This window comes from Numida meleagris, chromosome 1 (genome assembly GCF_002078875.1).
Source record: "Numida meleagris isolate 19003 breed g44 Domestic line chromosome 1, NumMel1.0, whole genome shotgun sequence".
Lineage (NCBI taxonomy): Eukaryota > Metazoa > Chordata > Aves > Galliformes > Numididae > Numida > Numida meleagris.
Window position 1 is genome coordinate 136,960,259 of NC_034409.1, and position 20,301 is coordinate 136,980,559.

Below are 20,301 nucleotides of genomic sequence, written 5' to 3' on the forward strand. Positions count from 1 at the left end.
ATTGCTGTTAGCAGATAACTCTGTAATCAAAACAAACCGATATGATAAGCTCTGATTGGAAGCTGAAGTTTGAACAACTCACGTCACAAGTCAGGCAGATTTTTATTAAGAGTCAAGGAAATTAGCTCTGAGAATAACATATCAAGAGTGCTGATAGATTCCTAAACTGTAAAATGTCACGACACCTTTGAGGTTGTTTTTTACAAATCACACCAGATGATTCAAGTGGTTCTTTGTAGCCTTAAAATCAGAACTGAATCACATAAATGACCTCTGTGAAATCAGTAACAATCCTCCACTACGAATGAGGCTCTCCTAAAACATTTCAGTTTCAGTTATGAGCTGCCAACTGCCCTGTAAACCTAATCAGCAAGATTTTAAATTAAGTTTTATATACTCTTTTTCTCTTTCCTTTTGCAATTTCACATTATAGCGTGGTCTACACTTGTTGATTCCCTGCTCTACAAAGATGAGCTTCACCATGCTCTTGGTAGGTGATATCAGTGCCATCACTGACCAGGGTAGGAATGAGTACTCAGCCTATGGGGAAAAGGTAAGTCAGCTTTTATTCACTATGGCACAGCTCTCTAAGGCTTTCTTTTTACTATTCATTGGAGAACTGGTCAATTATAAAGTGTGGTTATACCCATCTTAGTTCCTAGCAAGCTTAAAATTTGGCTAGGTCCTTGAAGTAGAGAATTGATTTTGTTGATTGTTTTGGGTTTTTAGGGTTGTTTTTTTTTTTTTTAAATGCTATGATGAGTTTTTCCTATACTTTTGCCAGCACTTGTGTTTGTCCTCTCCTCCCTTCCAGAAGCATAGCTCATGGTAACCAGCCAGTTTCTGCCTCTGTCTTCTTCTACCTGGAGCCAATAGCAACACTTTGTTCTCTCCTGTTGCCCAACTGCATGGACAAGAAAAGCATAGCATGTGAAAGGGAGTAAGGATTACTGAATATAGGGTAACAAACAGCTCTTGCCCTAAGTGTTTCTGCCATTTATTCCCTACATGGCTAGAAAAGAAGCTATTCAGTGCCTGTCAGTCCCTGGCTCGCTTAGCTAGAAGCTCTTATGGTATCCAGCTGCCCAGTAGATTCTGCCTAGATTGTAACTGGAAGGCACTGCCTTGAACTCCACTCCTGCTTCTGCAGTTCAGGAGAAACAGAGAGCTCTTGGTTACCATCCACTGTCCCGCTCTGTCATCTACTACATGTGCAGCCCAGCTTGTTGTCTCCCTGGCACTACTCATCTGTTATAACATCCAGCCCCTGGCTCCTGCACCCATCCAAGGAAAGAAATACAAAATTCAGTTTGTTTTCTTTTAACTTACATTACCTATATTACCTAATATCTCACACTCAAGGACCTAGCTAAGTTTTAGAAGTGTGATAAGTGAATGTAAAAGTATAAGCACCCTTTATGTAAAAGCCAACTTACATTTTTCCACATCAGTTGAGTCACTTAAGGCATCTTAAAGCAGGAGGGGGACAAACTTTTGCGCGGTCTGATAGTGATAGAATAAGGGGGAATGGCTTTAAGCTAAAAGAAGGGAGATTTAGGATAGATGTTAGGAAGAAATATTTTACTCAGAGGGCAGTGAGGCACAGGTTGTGGAGATGCTGTGGGTGCCCCATCCCTGGAGGCGCTCAAGGCCAGGTTGGATGCGGCCCTGGGCAGCCTGAGCTGGTGGGGGCAGCCCTGCCCACAGCAGGAAGTGGGGCTGGGTGGGCTCTGAGCTCCCTTCCAACCTAAGCCATTCTGTGATTTCTCCAGCCCAGGTCATTAGCGTTGGTTTCCCTGTCTGTATGCAGTCTGGGACATGTTCTGAGTGTCTACAGTCCCCAGCTATGTTGCTTTGTGAACTGACTTGCAAAAGGATAAAGACATGTTTCTTGTTAGTATGAATATCTGCGAGGTCAGAGATGTGTGTTGGTAAAAGATTTTACTAAGACCTGATAACAGTCTAAACACGAATCTTACATTTGACTGAACAAAATGGTTCTTGACATTACATCATTTTGCATAGAAAGTGGAAATGTTTTACCTTTCAATTAAATGAGACTATTTGTTGTTCTGAGAGGTAGCTGACGTTAGCTGACCCAATCCAGCTGGGTCACATCAGAAGTCAGAATGTAGATCCTTAAGTACTTTGGGATGAGTAGGATGAGTATAATTCTGCTGCATTGTAAAGGGAAAGCAAGCGCAGAAGACTTGTTCAGGATGTCCATTATTCAAGGATAAAACATCAGTCTCCGGTCTGCAGCCTCAGTAAATGCGGTGCTTCACATAAGTGCTTCAGCCTTCTTTGTCATCAGCAGCAATACATGTTTAGCCTTAACTAGCTTTCCTTTATTCACAGTCTGAGTTCGAAATAAAAACATCAAAAATCACATCCCTGCTTTTTTTTTCATTTTTCCCACTACTGTGAATATTGTGAGCTAAGAATATTGTAGACATATGTTACTTCTTACACAGTATGGGCCTTTGGTTTTCTAACTGCAGCATGTTTAGAAGCTAGTGTTAGAAGCTGAGCTGCCTGTGTATAGATAGCTATAGCAAAATTCATGCCTCCCAGTCAACTCACAGTACTTGATATCAGCAAAGCTACTAAATTTATTTTTTTTAACTGAGATGACAGCTATTGTCATTTACATCACAGGCTGGGCTTTTGTATGTTCATTTGTTTGGTTTGGTTTTTAATTAAATATAGAATAGCAATATATGCGTCATGCTTTTGGGTTTTGATCCGCCAGCACAGTATGGGCTGGGAGCTCCTTGGGCTCAAAGCTTGCTGGCAGTGACATAGGTTAGCATGAGGCCATGGTCTGAATGCTTCCCCAAGTGCTAATGTTTATCTTATCTTCAAGGCATGCTGAAAAGGGACTGATGGTAACTTATTCTATGGGCTGATATATGTTAGGCATAGAGCCACTAAGTAACTTGCCCATAGTTATCCAGGAAATCTGGAGCTCAATATTGAATTGTTTTACATACAAAACTTGTGAATTTCTACTTTCCAATATTCTGTCAGTGTGACAGCCTTCATTTTTTCTTCTTGTTGTACTAATGTCTCAGTACAAACTGTTTTAATGGACTTATGTAAGCAAGAAACCTGCATGACTCTGTGTGCCAAGGTGCTGTATTTGCTGCATACAGCTCTGGCAATGTTGATGTGCTGTTTAATTGCTGAAATAGCGTTGAAATTGTTGAAACAGGGCTGTGGTTGTTCTGATTCTAGTAGATCTTTCTTGCCGTATTTCATTCAGTAATTTCTTCAGTTACAGCATTTCTATTTCAGCTAGCTTTTTACTACAGTCTGTGTATGCTACATGGAGAGGTAGGGAGTCAGGTTGATTGTGTTTCAGAAGATTGCTCGGCATAAATTGGTTTTCATTAAAAGTCTGCCTATTAATTATACTGAGTTAGTTTTTCAGTTCATCACCCTGTGAAATAATGACATCAGATCTGGTTGCCAGGAACTATTAAAAAACAGAATGGGACACCTTGCTCCAGCAGGCAGTGTGACTGGCACCCACTGCCTGTTTCTGCCTCTGTCTTGGTTGGACTGTAGATGAATCTCTCCATTATTTGGGCTGGAACTGATGTCAAACTGCGTGACCTTAAGTGGCCCCAGTTGCCATTTCTCAACATTGACACACTGTGGTGATTCCATTCTTTACAGTTTCCCTGTTTTTCAACATTCAGTCATCTTGATCTGCTCAGCTCTTCCAGAGAGGTGGGTGGTGGATGCTCGGTTCCTGGAGACACTCAGGGTTGTGCTGGACAAGGCTGTGAGCACCCTGATCCAGCTGTAGGCATCCCTGTTCATTGCAGGGGGGTTGGACTAAAGGGCCTTTTAGGGGTCCCCTCCAACTCAAACAATCCTGTGATTCTATGGTTCCGTGAATTAGACGAAACTCATTTCCTAGACCTTCTCATTTACGGTGTTCATCACTAGCCTCACTGGGTGGTAGACTGAAAAATGCTTCATCCTGATGTAACAATATCATTTTTCATTCTTCATCTCTTCAGAGTGCAGAACTATCTGCCTTATTTACCTCATCCACTCATGTCCATCCAGGCTGGATGGGGCTTTGAGCAACCTGGTCTAGAGGGAGTTGTCCCTGCGTACAGCAGGGGGGTTGGAACTAGATGATCTTTGAGCCAAAAATTGTTGCAGCTTCTTACAGTCCCTTCCAACCCAAACCATTCTATGATGCTCTGATCTCATAGAGCTCTTGTAGCGTTGCCACCAGTTGTCACTGCTCGGTGCAACACTATCAGGAGGTCACCCACGTGGTGGCTGAAGAGCCGCTCTGTGCCGGCAGTGGGGCACAGACATTCAGTTGGGGTGTTGGGTCGGCAGGGGTGGGGAAGGCAGCAGTGTGTTTTTATTGTCGTAGGAGAAGGCTGGGAAAAGCATCTGGAAGACTTCGTCCTCTGCGGGTTTGGCAGCACGCCAGGCTGTCACAACCCTGGTGTGGGATTCCTTCTTTTGTTTTAAAAGCTCTCAGCGGTGGCTGTTGTTCAGAGGGGTTTTTTCATTCCTTTTCACTCTGCCTGTTGTAGTGTTCATCATCCTTTTATTTTGAGATGTTCTTTGGGGAACGGAGCCTCCGTGCGAGAACTGGCCGGGCGTTATACCTTTCCCCCTCGTTCAGTGAATTTCCTCTAATTCTGCTTCTTTGAAGCTATTGCGTGGATTTGTTTTCCAGCATCTCTGTGCGGAGTACAAAGGTCTGCCTTTGGTGTGAGGTACTCTGCACATATTTGAGACTTACGAACAAAAGAGCACTTCTTTTTTGTAGCGGGGTATTATAATTGGCCTAGTTTGAGGAGATCTTACTTTCCTGCACAGCTCAAAACTGACTGTAAGGCTGTGGGGCTACAGAATGGTGGCAGATGGTGACATACAGCTAATAAGCAGGGGCTTGTGCTCAGCTGTCAGTCAGAAGGCCTCAAAGCTTTTGAACAGAGGATTTCCATCCTGCCTCCTGCCAGGAGTTCAAGACCTCAAAGTGAAAATCCTGTGAGATACCATCTTCAAAGTAGCAGAATTAGAGGTAATTTCTCCAAAGCACTGTATTTAAAAAAAAAAAAAAAATCCACCTAAAAGGGCATACCTTTTTCAAATGCCTCACTCAGAAGAGTATTACACTTGTGAAATTTGACATTAACTACTGCTCACTGAGAAACACCTCCGGAATCTTAATTTGGGGCTGGGGGAGGGGAGCGAGAAGAGCCATTGGGAAAATGAAGTGCTGGGAGCGCTGCAGTGGTGTCTGCCGTGTTGGTGGTGACTGATGAATCTTTGCCCTCCCAGTGGCAGCAGAAACACACAGCTGCCTGGCCTCACGAGCCCAGCAATTACTGCTGGAAGAACGGGGAGGAAATGGAAGTGAAGTATAATTCGCCGCCGCGCTGAGTAACAAAAAGCAGAAATGAACTGGAAAGGGTTTGCTTGTGTTAAGTAGCTTTTTTTTTTTAATCTTGCTATTTAAGAAGGCTTACCTGCAAGGCCTTCCATTTTTGCACCAACGCATTTTGCCCGTTATCCAAAAGACGCGGTTACTCTGAAAAATCTGAACCGTAATCCCTTTAAAACTGCTGGGCTGCTGTGTCACGCACCTTGGAGAATCCCAAGGTAAAGCTGCAGGTGCAAGCAGCGCCTTGCTTCGTGCTGCCTCGTGTGCTCGGCTTCCCAGGAGCACACAAACAGCGACGTGCACCGCCCTGAGCCCAGGTAGCTGCCGAGTAGTTAAGCAGAGGTGCCGAAGATCACTACTTGGCCACCACTGGTTTTGTCAGCTCTCCTCTTCTTCTCCTACGAGAGGAAAATAAAGTTCTGTTTTTATTTTTTCTATTTATTTTTATTTTTTCAGAGCCTAGTGAAAAGGAGAGATAAGAGCAGGTACGTACCCACAGGAGAGTTTGGAGAAGGTTAGCAGGATTGGTGCTGCTCTTTTTCTGTGTGCCTTACGGATCCTTCAGGCTTCCTACTTCTGGGTTTGTTGAGAGTGGAGAGCCGGAGACTTAAACATTCAGTGAAACCATTTGCATGTCCCTTGTAGTTGAAGCTCCACAAAGAGATCAGTTTGAGCAAGGACCTTGGTGTATCTAAACCAGAAAGGCAGCAGCTGCTATCTGACAGAGCCTACCCACAGTGGCACTGCTGACAGAAACGTGTGTGGACTCTCAGGACACTGCTGAGTGGCAGAGATCTCTTCAAGCCTTTGATTTTTACACAGCCTAAGGAAAAGACTGTTTTCAGTAAATTTGCTTTCTGATGTGCACGGGCGGCTTCAGAACTGAGTTCCATTTTGTACGCGCTCTCTGTAAAAACACCTTGGTTTATGGTCGTGAACCCTGAAGGGCTGCAGAGCAGCTCTCATGCAACGGCTTTGTGCGGAGATCTGGGCCAGCGTGGGGTGTGTGCGAATGACAGCAGCATTGGTGGTGTATGGAAATGTGAATCACTGAACTGCTGAGTGGCAGCGTTCTCTGCTGTGAAATGGCAACAGTAAGGTCCTCGCGTTGCACAAGGTTGCTTACAAAGGTCTGAACGGTAACTGGAAAGTATTTTTTTTTTTTTAACGTTAACACAATTTTATTTTTTTGTTGTTAACCAGAAGTGTATTTCAGCATACGCTGCTGCCTGTGAGTTCCCTCAGAGCTTAGCTCCCACAGCCACAGCAACAGCACGGTGTGTAGAAGAAGAAATGCGCCTGACTGGTTTTGGTTTGCTCGTTCGCAGTGCTTGTATGCAGTCACGAAGGAAGCAGCCGGAGATGTGGAGGACAAGGAGACCTCCTTTCTGGTTCCCTTGGAGTCTTAGCACACTGGGCATTTCTGGCTGGAGCAGAAAAAACAAACGGGTATGGATATTATTAATAATTTCTTAACTGTCTCGAGTCTGTGTTCCCCTGTGGCAACTGTTGTAGACCTGCTATAGAAATTTCCATATAAAATTGGAGGAGTCACTAGGACTGAAGTATCCATGCAGTTTTGAAAGTGTGCACTGGAGCTAGGTATGTTACAAGACAAATGTTTCCGAAGTTTGAGGCAGAAGAGTGTGCGCTTGGCTCCATTCCAAAGACACTTACGTACGGAGTGCGTGTTTTCAAAACAGTTGAACTCAAGCAGAAAGTGTGAAGGGTAAGTAAGTGGTGGTCACTCTCAGTAACATCTGTGTAATTCAGAACCGAGGTTGACGTAGTCTTGCTTTTGTAATTTGGTGAATGACCTTGCGTTGCACCTAAGTAATGTAGTGGGGCAGGCACGATGAAACTCGAAAACAAAATACAGGTTCAAAGAGGGTGACAGTTTTATGGCCAAGCAGCCGCCTGGTTTGCTCATACGTAAAGCAGACGTGCGCCTGCAGCTGGCTGCTGGCTCTTCTGTTCACTTACATCAATCCCCATCTGACTGCTTGGTCCGTAGAGCTCTGTGGTCTTTCTGTGATAGAATCTGCTTTAAGGGAAATGGAAAGGAACCCTGTGACAAGCAGTTAGGGAAGAGCAGCATCTCTTCCCAGAGCTACAGACTGTAGGCTGCAGCCTGAAGTAATGAAGCGTCAGACTTTTTCTTAGTCTAAATACTCATTTTAAAAATATACGCTTAGTTCACTCTTATTTTCAATAGTTTATTATGTCTGTTAATCCACTAAGCAAAAAGATTTCCCCAAGTACTTCTCAAATATGTTGTTTCTTAATGTGATTGCTCATCCCATCTGGTGTCGTAGCAGTAGCAGTAATATACCCTGTGGTAGTATATGAAATCATAGATGGCATGAGGAGAAAATTGGGAGTGTTCCATTTCTTTTGCTGAGCAAATGCTGGTATTACTATTTTACTGTCTCTTCCAAAGATTTTATTTTCAGCATTTCCTCGCATGGCAGTCTCTCTCGTTTCCTAGGTATCTTTCCAATTCTTTTTGTATTCTTTCAGTCTTGGATCTTTGGAGAAAGGGCATCCAGGGCTGAGCACAGTTGTGAAGCTTAAGGATGCTGAGGTGATGGCTTTGGAATACCATAGGCACGAACCCGGTTCTGTGGAACATAAGGACTGTGTGCAGGCTGCTGGGCGTCATGTCTGTGCTGCTTTCTCCAGGGGAGGATCAATGCTTGAATACCAGGCACAGATACACTGTTAGGCAGTTCATCAATGTAGGGAGCATTAAGAGAGTTTCTGCTGTGGCCTTCAGGTGTTACAGTGCTCTTGTTAAGCTGATTTAATGAAACGTAATGACCTTCTGTGCAGTCGGTGAGGTATTTATACATCTTCTCACCGACTGCCGCTCGTTGTCCCTGACCCCAGTGCTGTCTCTGAGAGCAGAGTCCCCTCTGTTGCTTCTGGGGAAAGAAACTCAAATGTTACACCCAAGGGCAAGAAATAAAAGTATGGTATTTCTTAGGGGCCAGCTGAGGTGAGGGGTGGTTGCCTGAGCCATCCCATTTTTAAGCACTTTGACACTGGTGTGGCTGCATAAAGGCTTGGTGTGCTCCAGCTCCATTGCTAAGGAGCTCTGGGTAGCCCCCTTTATAGGGTTACTTGCACTGGCTGCCTGGATCGCTGTTCCAAAAATTGAATGTGGGAGGTAGAACGTGGCTTGAAGTGACACATTCACCATCCTCTTCTGCCTCGGGAGGCCCCAGAGCAGCGACTGTGGACCTCTTTAAAACTGTCCCTTGTTCACATCCCCCCATCCTCCCCCATCTCCCAGGATACAAAAGGAAAGCACGTTACCCGGTGCGTGGGGAGGCGAGGCGGTTAGCCGGCTGCCAGGGAGATGTCAGTCTAGCGCTGTAGGAAGGGACAAAGCCGAGCACAGGTGTAACCACACATAGAACACCTTCTTACCCACCTTTTAGCAACCATCCTTCCTTTTTGCATCCCCCAGCCTTGACTCAGCGGACGATGCTGTGCAATGCAAGAGCCTGAGAAATGCAGTGCTTGCTTAAGAGTCCTTCCCAGCAATGCTGACAAGCATTTGTGGGTACAAAGAGGTCCACTACCCTACGAATTACACAAGACCGCTTTGGAAACAGAACGTTCAGATATTGTTTGTCATTTTCTTTTTTTCCTTGTAGTCAAAATCCCTTCCTCGTGGCTGCGTTTGGAGCTTGCTCTCTGACGAGGCAGTGCAACAACCAGGCCTTCCAAAAATTGGGACGTTCAATGACCGCCTCTGACATGGTTTCAGAAGTTGGAACAGCTTTTAGCAAACTTTTCGAAACCTGAAGTCAAAGCAGCGGAGAAGAGAAGGAAGAACGACGACTGCGAGAGTCATTGCATTTACGGTAGAATTTAAATAAGTAATGCACCCTTCAAGTGCTGTAGCAGCATTGGTATGCTAGGTAGATTTTTTTTTATTTTTAAGAATAGAAAAATATGATTAATGTAGATATTTTTTAAGAGTTTGGAATACAGAAATGTTTTGGCTGAAATAAGCTGTAGTTGCAGATCTGTTATAATATAATAAAACTAAGCTGAAAGTATTCCTCTGTTCTTTTTGATAGTTATTGAGCAATAACTGAAATACGAACAGCAAAAAAAATGCACTTGAGACTTAGGTAAGAATAAAATTCTTCCACCAGCTCAACCGAATTTCCTAGATTGCACCACGGTTGTCCTGAGTTCATCCTTAGACCCTCTGCCTAGAATCTAACGATGGCACTTCATGTTTTGCCATGTAGTATAGTCACTTTAAGAAGCAGAAAGTCAGCCTCCTTGGAAAGGGAATGCATGAGCGTTGCTTTAGATGTTGAATGTAACTAGTTGCCTTTTCCATTCCCAGTCCCAGAGGCAGCATTCATTTTGACTGGACATCCTTCCTGCAAGGTCTCGGGTTTGGGAAGATTCCCCCATTGCACAATAAGGATATACTGTAGGTATAATAGTATTAAACAGCATTTATGATTACCTGAGAGCTATGATTACCTAGTCCTTTAGCTGGCCTCAGTCATCTGGAACTCGGCACGATGAACTGTGTCACGTTCTCACTCAGAGAGGTGCTAGGCAGGGTAGGAACGCCGTGCCACCAAACCCACCCGCTCAGGCTCTTGGGCGTAATGGCAGAGCAGAGCGTTTTGGAACTCCAATCACTGCTGAACTGGAGCTCTGAGAGCATGAGCGCATGTATACGTAGCTGGCTATCTATTAGCCAACAGGAATATGAACTGGAGGAACTAACAGCAGACAGCAGCACATATCTGTACAGTCAGAGCTAACGCAGGCAGCTGTGAGCCAGAGGAAGGAACAGCAAAATGGTGGCAGGGCCAAAGCTGCGCGTGTGGCAGCTGCGCAGAGACACGACCCAGACAGGTCTGCCCCTGTTTGTTTGTTAGGGACATATGTGGCTGGCTTGCTGGCAGAACAGCTCTGCTCCCAGACACAGGGTTTGAATGTTGGGTGCTACTGTGTGGAGCCAGGAGTTGGACTTGATGATCCCTGTGGGTTCCTTCCGACTCAGGGTATTCAGTGTTGGATATAAAGGGGAAATTGAATGGGATTCTGCATCATAACATTTCTTCTATTTTTGGAAATTCAGTCAAAGCTTGCGAGGATTGAACTGATAGGGAGAGAGGGGCATGTTCATTCAGAGGACTCTTAGAGAGCTGGCACTAAGTGGTGCTACCACTGAACTTACACTCTAGCTCCAACTGTATATACTCATGGAAGCGCAGGAACAAGCCTGCCAGGGCATGTCCTGTTATTAGAACAGTGTTAAATATTCATTGCAACCGCTGTTTTCCAACTCTAGAGTGGAACACAGTGACACACACGTGAGGCAGATCGCGTCCTCGTACCTTGCAGTAGCTTCCCACAGAGAGCACCTGGCAGCAGGCTGCTCTGCATATTGCCCCTCTGGCCCTTAGCGTTACTACTTCTGTATGCACTGTGACTACTACCTCACCCCAATGCGTTTTGTTTTTTCTTTTCAACCCAGTTACCTATTTTGTAAAATGGGTTTTTAAATGTTCGCTCATTTTGGTCTATGAGGGTTCACAGACTTCTTACATTAGAGCAACCGTCTACTCCTAAGAGATGGATTTCTGGTGTTTACGTTAAGCAATTTCGAACCCTCCCTCCATCCCGGGGGAAAACAAGGTACCATTATTTTTCCTCTTAATATGAGAAGCCTGACTCCTTTAAAAAAAAATAAATCAGAAAGCGAACTGATTGAAAACAGCTACTGGATTTCCTGCAAAGCACTGAGCAAGTTTTTGTATCTAGAACATCAGTGGCACTATATCAAAATGGCATTATATCAAAATGGCATTTGTAGGTAAAGCCAGTGGATCTCCATCAGTACAGACCTCAACCTGCCATGTTGGTTTTCAGTCTACGCCACAGTTGTTGTAACTTTGTTATTCACTAATGTACTCCAATTGTACAGTTTTTAAACATTCTGGAAATGTAGCAATTCCTTTCAGTAGGAAATAAAAATAATATAGCAACTTAACCCCGTGTACTTTGGTGTGTTCTGAGCGCATTTGCCCCCCGAAGCCGGGCTGCTTCCAGGTCACGGCAGCGCAGCGCTACAGCAGCAGCAAACACGCAGCATTGCCTCCCCCCCACGTTTAAAGCAAACGTGGCCGAAGCAAAGAGGTGTTCTGAGCTGACCTAACTGCCCCTATGGCTACTGCCAAACCACGCGTGCCAGCCCCTTTGCTCTCAGTACTCAATGCTGAGGCAAGCTGCCATCCTGCAGCCGTGGGTGAGGGTGGCACAGCCCCTCTCACTCCCCCCAGCGCTGGGTGCCGGCTGCTTGCTCCCTGGGGGCTGGGTAACGGGACCAACAACGCGCTGCATGCACCGCCTCCCTCTTTCCAGTGCTGACAGACAGACCCCGAGCCCCTGTGCTCCTGCGACGGGCGAAATCACACTCTCACCTCTGCGAAAGCCAACTGAAAAGATTACGCCTTAAGATTTTATTTGGATTGTAGTAGTATTTACGAGACAGCAGCTAAAACCACATGTCCAGCGCTGAAGGCTCAGCTTTTCTCCTCAGCCCGCTGCTCGGCCCGCCTGCCTTCCGCCATTTCCCACGTCGACGCAGCGCTTCTGTCCTGCAAGAGCAAGCAGCGGGTCAGGCCCACAGGGCCCTGTAACTGGCTCCCACTGGGTCTGGGTGCCCCATAACGCACCATGTGCAGCTATGAGAGGGGGCAGATTTATTTATTTATTTATTTATTTATTTATTTTTTTACTACAACATCAGCTTGGTGCAGCAAAGCCATTCATCAAACGGGAAACAGAGGTGGTGACGCTGTCTCCCAGCGATGCCCTTGGTAGCAGTAGGTTGATGGATATTTTAAAGATCAGGTTGCTTGAAGCTCTGTTATTTCAGACAAACCTCACATGCACTGAGCGGCATGAGTGAAGACAGCGTACAGAAGTCATAAACCCGATCAGATGAAGAAATGGCCCTTTCTTCTAAGCTGACTTTCACTGACTTCTGTTATAAGCACCCTCTGAGCTGCTGCTTACAGCCTACAGCGGCCAAGCCCTCCTTGCCCAAACCCCTGGGGGGTTCCGGGCCAGTTTCAGCACAGCACAGAGAGGAGCCCCGGATGCTGCACCTCGGGCAGGCTCCTTCCAGCAGCAGCTGTCCCGCAGCGCTGCCAGCCTTGGTTTCGTGCACGGGACGCAGAGCAGCACGGCAGAAAGGAGGCTCGGTGGAAGGCCCAAAGGCAGGTGGTGCCAGGGCACTGCCTGCAGCCAGCCAGGGGCCGTGGGCTCAGTGCTGGATATGTGCTGTGTGCCCAAACGTGGGGGCCTGGCCTCCAGCAGCACCCTGCAGGAGGCAGAGGATATCGACCTGTGAGTCACTGAATAAAAACAAACAAATGGACTGGGGTGACTCCTGGCTGAGGTCAATTTCTAGGTTTTTTTAAATGTCCGTGAGTCCTTTTAGAAACAAAACAACTCTGTTCCAGAGGACACTGTTCTCCTCCCAGGCTTTGTTTCGTGCAGTTGTTTGGGTTTGCAAGCTGTCCTGACCCAGCAGCGGAGCTGAGGCTTTAGCCGTGTACAAACAGGGAAGCAGATGTTCCAGCTTCCCGTGGCTCCCTCTGCTTTCGCAGCTGCGGTTCAGCAGCGCGGTGCTCCATCCCTCACCCCAACGCTTAGCAGCACGCTCACTTCCACGTGAGATCCCGAGGCAGCTGACCGCAGCTCCCGCCTGCTTTTAATGGGAGCTCTGATAGACAATGCCTCTCATGTTCAGCAATTACCAGGGATGCACGCGGTCACTGCCTCACGTGATGCCGCTCTGTATCAGCCCAGTGGCAAAACGATGCAAGGACGGCGAGCACGGCTCAGTTCATGTGCAAGGAGCAGCGTGAACTGGAGGGTGGGAGGAAGATGCTGAGCAAAGCAGGGATGATTCTGTACATAAGGAGGAAGACGGAACCAAGGGCTGAAGCTGAGGTGAGAAGGGCAGTGCCACATGCAGCTGGAAGCAGCAGCACCCTCTGAAACAGCGGTGCAACATCCTGAAACCAGGAGACAGCAACCCAGTGAGGGGACTTCTCTTGAGCCCAGGAACAGTCAGTAACGCAAAAGGAGAAGAGCGACATTAGGAACAGACTAAAAGCAGAAAACACTTCTACCTTAATGTGGATTCCGAAGGCAGCGAGGTCTCCACGCAGGCTGTCACAGGCCTCCAGGAGGGGTTTTCTCTCCTGCATCAATTGCCGTCTCTTTTCTTTCTGTTCTTGTTTTGGTCCTTCGGCTCCCACAGCACCTGCCTCCATTTGCACAGTCTCTGTGGCTTCTGGCAGCACAAGAGCATAGTTACGGACCTTCCTGCGGAAGCTCACGAGCTCATCCATCACATTGGAGAGCAGAGCTGTGCTTCCTCCTCCCACTGCAACCTACAAACCAAACACGTTGTTTCAAAAACATCTGAGAACGATTTCAAAGTCAATCACAATTCAGCAGCGTACACCAAGGCCTCATCTCTTGGTTGTGTGCCTTCCACTACAGCGATGTGACTGAGACATCACAGCCCCTACTCACACTGGACACAAGTGCAAAGAATCACAGAATCACCCAACACTTGGGGCTGAAACAGACCTCACAGCCCACCCAGCCCCAACCCCTGCCATGGACTGGGCTGCCCCCCACCAGCTCAGGCTGCCCAGGGCCCCATCCAACCTGGCCTTGAGCGCCTCCAGGGATGGGGCACCACAGCTTCTCCGGGCAGCCTGTGCCAGCGCCTCACCACCCTTATCATAAAGAACTTTCCTGATAACCCATCTAAATCTCCCCTCCTTTGCCATCACAGTTTTTTATTACATTTTGCTTCTACGCTGTCTTAGTAAAGCACAGTGATGCCGGAGGGCAGTGATACTTGGCTGGGAGCAGAACTGCAGCTGAGTAATTAAAGCCAGAGGGGACAGCATGTTCTTCCACAGTGGCAGGGTGGGATGAGAGGGAGGTGCCACAGAGGCTGGGAACAACTGAGAGGAGAAGAGAGGGAAGCTACTTGAGAGCTGGAGCTTGTGGTGTTCAGTGCTCTGCGCTGTTGTGAAAGACAGCAAACTTTCAAAAGATATAAACACAGCATCACAGAATGGTTTGAGTTGGAAGGGACCTTTAAGATCATCTAATTCAAACCCCCTGCTATAGGCAGGACACCTCCCTCTAGACCAGGTTGCTCACAGCCCCATCCAGCCTGGCCTTGAATGCCTCCAGGGAGGGGGCATCCACAAGCCCTTTGGGCAACCTGTTCCAGTGTCTCACCACCCTCACAGTAAAGAATTTCTTCCTGACAAACATTCTGAAGAAGAAGTTTATGAGACTGAAGTTAATCAATTTAAGAGCCAGGAACACTCCGCTGTGACCTAGGGCAGGGAGAAGAGTAAATGCTTGAATGCAGAAGGGCAGGACAGCAAAGATGAATGGTGAGCGGTACTAAGCAGCATGCCTCCACAGGCACCACTGCCAACGTTCAAGGAGGCACTGATCCATGGCACAAAAGCAGGATTCTCCCCAAGGAGGACAGCTCTGGATCTCACATCAGTTCATCTTCCATGTCAAACACCGTATTGGCTCTGAGGGCTGACCTCAATTTCCTTCTGTAGTACCAACCAATCCAAAGGGCCCATAAGGAGTTTTGTAAGGAAACGTGGCCCTTGCCTATCCCCAGGATGATTCCAGCTGTTACTCCTGAACATGGTACTCCTCAGGAGAACTTAGGCCTCACCTTTGATTTTTGGTTGTGGAGCCAGGAGTCAGACTCGAAGATCCTTACGGCTCCCTTCCAACTCAGGATATTCTGTGGTTCTGTGATTGCATGATTCTTTGCTCACAAGCTCTAAGCAGGCAACGATGCCTTCCATGCATGGGCCAGAACCCCAGCAGAAACTGGGAGGGCTGCCTAAGAGAGAAACATCCACCGAGACTTCTGTCTGGTGAAGTCCTTTGTAAGTGCAAAATGGATTCACCCTACCTCCCTGCGGCTGTCCAGGCTCCTTCTCTAGCCAATAGAGAGAGACAGGCAGCTTGCACCCAGATGACTGTACAAAATGGGACTAATGCAGAAACACAGGCAGCTACGTTAGACTACTCAGCTCATCAGCTGCGACGAATCATAGAATCATAGAATTAGCTAGGTTGGAAAAGACCTACAAGATCACCTAGTCCAGCCATACACCTACCACCAATAACCCCACTAAACCATGTCTCCCAACGCTATATCTAAACGTTTCTTGAACACCTCCAAGGATGGTGACTCAACCACCTCCCTGGGCAGCCCATTCCAGTGCCTGACCACTCTTTCAGAAAAGTAGTATTTCCTAATGTCCAGCCTAAATCTCCCCTGGTGCAACTTGAAGCCATTCCCCCTCATCCTGTCACTAGTTACAAGAGAGAAGAGGCCGACCCCCAGCTCACTACAACCTCCCTTCAGGTAGTTATAGAGAGCGATGAGGTCTCCCCTGAGCCTCCTCTTCTCCAGACTGAATCGCATCCTAAGAGCAGGACAGACCCACAGGGTCTGCAACCATCAGAAAAAGAGGAAGAGCCAGGTACATAACACATACATAACACATACATAACGGTACCAGCATAAAGGCTTTCAGTGCCAACTTTCTCATTTCGTTCCTCAAACGTGCGCTTCTACAACATGACAGCTGCAGAAGTCACACAGGGACACCCAAAGGAAGAAAGAGGCTCCCACGGGGCTTCATCCTTTTCTGCCTGCTCAGATGCTTTCCTAAAACACCACAGCAGAAACCGCAAGCAATGCAGGAAGGTTTACTGAAACCATAAATAGCTTTGTTACCTCTGATGCTTTTAGCAAGTGCTCCACAGAGCATAATGCTGACACCGTTACTACACGCCAGCGCATCCCAAAGAGGAGTTTGCGTACCTGTCTTTCTTCAAAGGACATCCCGAGGGCACTAAAGAAGCTTTCTATATAGGAAGTAATGCTGCCGTACACAACCGAGCTTCTGGGAGATCCAACATCCTGTTAAGAAACACTCAGAAGAGATTGCTCGGTCAATACAGAACTCAGCTCTCAATAGCCCAGCCCATGGGGGAAAACCATTGCTAATGGCACAGACCCACCTCTACCAGTAAAACCCACCCAGATGGGGACTCACACAGCTCTGAAAGCACCTTCAGCCACTTCCTCTCACAACACCAAGGGGAAACATGCATGTGCATGGAGTAGGGCTGGTTACCAGCAGGCACAGGGAGGGAAGAGATGCACAAAACCACAGTGCGTGAACGAGGCCTGAAAACAGCGCTCTGTGCACGGAAGGGCTCCGTGCATAAGAACCAAATGAAAACAAAACTACAATTTCAAGGGCATTCTTGAAATAAATGACAAAACACCCCACCTTCACTGAGCATCTTACTGACTTAAACAAGGCTGCTCTCAGATTGCTTGTGGTGGTGTGCCATACCCCGACAGCACCAGCAGCGTTCTTAAGAACAGAGGTCTTTATTTATTTCCTCCACATTTATTTCAGTTTTAAAAAATAGAAAAAAATCAAGATTAAATGACAGATTGAGAAGAGATTTAAGGGACTAACACTTGCCTAAAAAAAGGAATGAAGACACAGCCAACCAAATTAGTAGCTGGTACTGGGTTTTATCCAGTATCTCCAGCAGGATCTGAGATAAACCACAAACTGAAAATTGCACAGGACCTGAACTGGAAGGAGCTGATGTGAACCACTGAGGAAAACGGGCAGGAATGTACCGACTGAGATAAGGATTATGAGGGGATTAAAAGAGGAATGAGCCACGTTTGCGTGAATTCACTCACAGTTCTTAGGGAGGAAAAGCGCAGGCTCCTCGCCTAGGAGGTGAAGCCTCGGGAGCGGGGCTGCTCCCAGCCACGTTCCAGAGGGCACAGCAGCAGATCCCGCTCCTCAGAGCTGAGCTCAGGCACCAGCATGCACCTGCAGCTCGCTGTGCCACAGCTTCCCAGAGCGGCCACCCCCTGCTCCCTCCCCTTATGTGGATTTCTATGCAGGGACAGTACGCAAAGAAGCGCCGTGAGGCCATAAAACCTGCATTACAACGAGCAGCGTGGCACCGTGGCTTCAGGCCTTTCAGAAAACCTCAGGTATAAATAATAGAGGGCAGCAGAAGAGACACACTTTGTACACAGCGAGGCATAAACAACAGCCATATACAATTCCTGCTACACGCTCAGGACAAATGGGTACCATTAAGGTCAACAATTTATGGAGCTTTGTTTCTGCCGTTTTCTTATGTGAACAATAAACTAATCTGTCTGCATTAAACAGTGGGACAGTGGACAGCTGTCATTTTCTGATCTCTGTATCCTAATGGGTTACCTTAGTAACAGCCTTAAGCTGTCTGTTGCCATGGTGAATGAGGTCCATAATTGCCGCAACAGCCCTGGAGGTGTCAAAGTCATCTGCAAACGCAGCCTTCACGTCTACCTTTGTGCTGGCCAGCCTGCAAGGAGAAGAGGCAACATTTAAGATAAGACGAACAAGATGCCAGCAGTACGCTGAATTCATCAGCTATTCAGCCAGACGGAGTCATCGAAAGGACACTGCCATTTCCTTCTTATCTGCTCCGTGATGGGAGATGCTGCGCTGGTCAGGAGAGCGTGCACCTTGCATCTGTAAAGGGAAACACCAACACCTGATGCCCGCCAAATCCAAAGTGTTCATTAAATACATCACTAACCAAAGGAACCAGCAACAGTAGAGCAACACTTGCTTAATTGTTTAAAACCACATGGAAAACGCCCTTGATGTTACATCAACTATCTGCTGAGCCCCTTTTTCCCCAGCAGCCCATTTTTTGTGCTAGTGGCACGTTTCTCTCCCAAAGCCCCGTGCCATGCCTTGCTCCAGCGCTTGGCAGGAAAGCTCAACCAGGGCTGCAAACAGCACAGGCAGCTTTCTCTGGTAGGAAGCCAGATGAACTGCACGCTGATAGGCACCGACCCCAGGGGGATGTTTCACAGTAAAGACCAAGGAGCAGAGTTACCCAGGGGCCTCTGGCTACTCCAGCTCATCTGAGGCTCTTCTTTACCCTGCACTGCTTGTTGCAGGGTGGTTTTGCACGGAGTGCCCGCATCTCTCAGGTATCAGATTGCTGCTACCCTAAATCCATCCCACCCTAAGCAATTCCTTGTGACTTCCTCATTCTCTGTTCAGTACCTACCACTTCCAAAAACATTAACTTTGAACCACCTTGGCTGTTTTTATATTTAATGATACACAAGTGTTGCCCTCTTATGTTTTCCACTGACAATCTATTTCCTTACATGCCTCACACCTTTAAGCCTTATCCTCCACCAGCAAGCATCCCGCAGCCTCCAGCTGAAGCTGTCAAAAGCTACAAGCAGTTAATTCAGCCTCCCCTCCCTGTAGCATGCTCCAGTGCTTCCTGCAAGCCACAGTGCAGCCACAAGCTCTTCAATAATTACATGCATGCACCACCAAGAAGCCCTCTCCTTTCTACAGCACAGACCACCCTCCCCTCTCACCGCATGCCTCAGAGCTGCTTGTACATGTGTCACTTCAGAGCATTCACTGCCTCCAGAGCACCACACTCCTCAGTTTTATGCCCAACAGATGATCCTGTTTTCTTAGGGGACTCCAAAGATATTCTCCTCGGCAGGGTCCCAACAACCACAACTTCTTTCCCTATGACATCTACCTTGGCCAGTTTCTGAGCAGTCCTTCTGCCCTCTGCCTCACACCAGGATGTCAGCACGTCTGACTACAAGCTCACATGCCCAAGGCACGCTACTTCATAGCTGTCCTGTTGCTAACACACATTTCTTCTGACATCCTGAGTAGCTTTACAACTTCAGTCAGATTTTCCTTCTACATCAGTCAGGAGGTGCAAAAATGCCTACATTAGGTCAGATATACTAGACAAGGAACAAGGATTTCACAAATACAATAAAGCAAGCATAGCAGACTATGAGCAAAAACAGCTGGCTAGAAAAAGAAGGCAAAGAGCCAGACAAGGGGTGGCAGGGAAGATTGCTTCTCAGTCCTTCACCTTGTCCCGCTTCTTTGATAGAACTCAGTAAGCTACAGAGTTCAGCCCTCCAAGCCTGTCAGCAATTTGCAAATCATTGCTCACATCATCACAGTCTTCAGATAGAGGAAACGCACTTACCTTTCCCACAGTACATCTTCTCTAACAGGGTCACACACCAGCTGTCCTTTTATATAAGCATTTGCATCTCTAATAAATGAGGAGATTGCCTGGAGAATGTTCTTGGCATCATTCATGGTCTCATCGCTAAATTCTACAGCTAAGAAGAAAAAAAACCAAACGTATCTGAGCATTACGATACAAAGGATATGGCTGTCATACCTAGGCACGGTATTCTGAGACAGTCATTCCAGCAAAAAAGTTTGTTATTCTTTGTCACAGCAAAGCTTTTCTTTAAAGTTAATTGCACTTCTAATTAGACACTGTTCTTAAGTTGCACTGAGTGAATTACGCAGATCAATGTAAAAGACAATTACTATATATGACAACATATAACCTACTGGGAAGGAATCAGACTGGTCTGAAGACTGTTTGGAAGCTCACTGAGGAAACGGCTACCTGATTTAAAGGGTTTTTCTGTATCAAAGCATTGGATGGGATGTATTTCTGATTGTCCCTCCAGATTTCCCTCTGTACTCAGCCCTGGTGAGGCCGCACCTCAAGTACTGTGTCCAGTTTTGGGCCCCTCACTGCAAGAAAGACAGAGGCCCTGGAGCGTGTTCAGAGGAGGGCGACGAAGACGTGAGGGGTCTGGAGCACAGGCCTATGAGGAAGCTAGGATTGTT

At 47.0% G+C, this 20,301-nt stretch overlaps 2 protein-coding genes across 9 annotated transcripts in view; one reads left to right on the plus strand and one right to left on the minus strand.

The window, feature by feature from the left end:
• NAXD (NAD(P)HX dehydratase) overlaps positions 1-11,462 on the plus strand; it is a 52,081-nt gene extending 40,619 nt beyond the window's left edge. For all 8 annotated transcript variants that reach the window (XM_021415262.1, XM_021415296.1, XM_021415288.1 and 5 more), the window contains 2 exons: positions 6,754-6,874; positions 9,088-11,462. In XM_021415262.1, coding sequence (XP_021270937.1) covers positions 6,754-6,874; positions 9,088-9,238 — 272 coding nt within the window. In that variant the 3' untranslated portion in view covers positions 9,239-11,462. The remainder of the gene's footprint in view (positions 1-6,753; positions 6,875-9,087) is intronic.
• CARS2 (cysteinyl-tRNA synthetase 2, mitochondrial (putative)) overlaps positions 11,909-20,301 on the minus strand; it is a gene marked incomplete at its 5' end in the record, with an annotated part of 33,794 nt that continues 25,401 nt past the window's right edge. The window contains 5 exons of the mRNA XM_021401590.1: positions 11,909-12,069; positions 13,615-13,878; positions 16,380-16,478; positions 17,824-17,947; positions 19,637-19,775. Of these exons, the coding sequence (XP_021257265.1) occupies positions 11,995-12,069; positions 13,615-13,878; positions 16,380-16,478; positions 17,824-17,947; positions 19,637-19,775 (701 nt within the window). The remainder of the gene's footprint in view (positions 12,070-13,614; positions 13,879-16,379; positions 16,479-17,823; positions 17,948-19,636; positions 19,776-20,301) is intronic.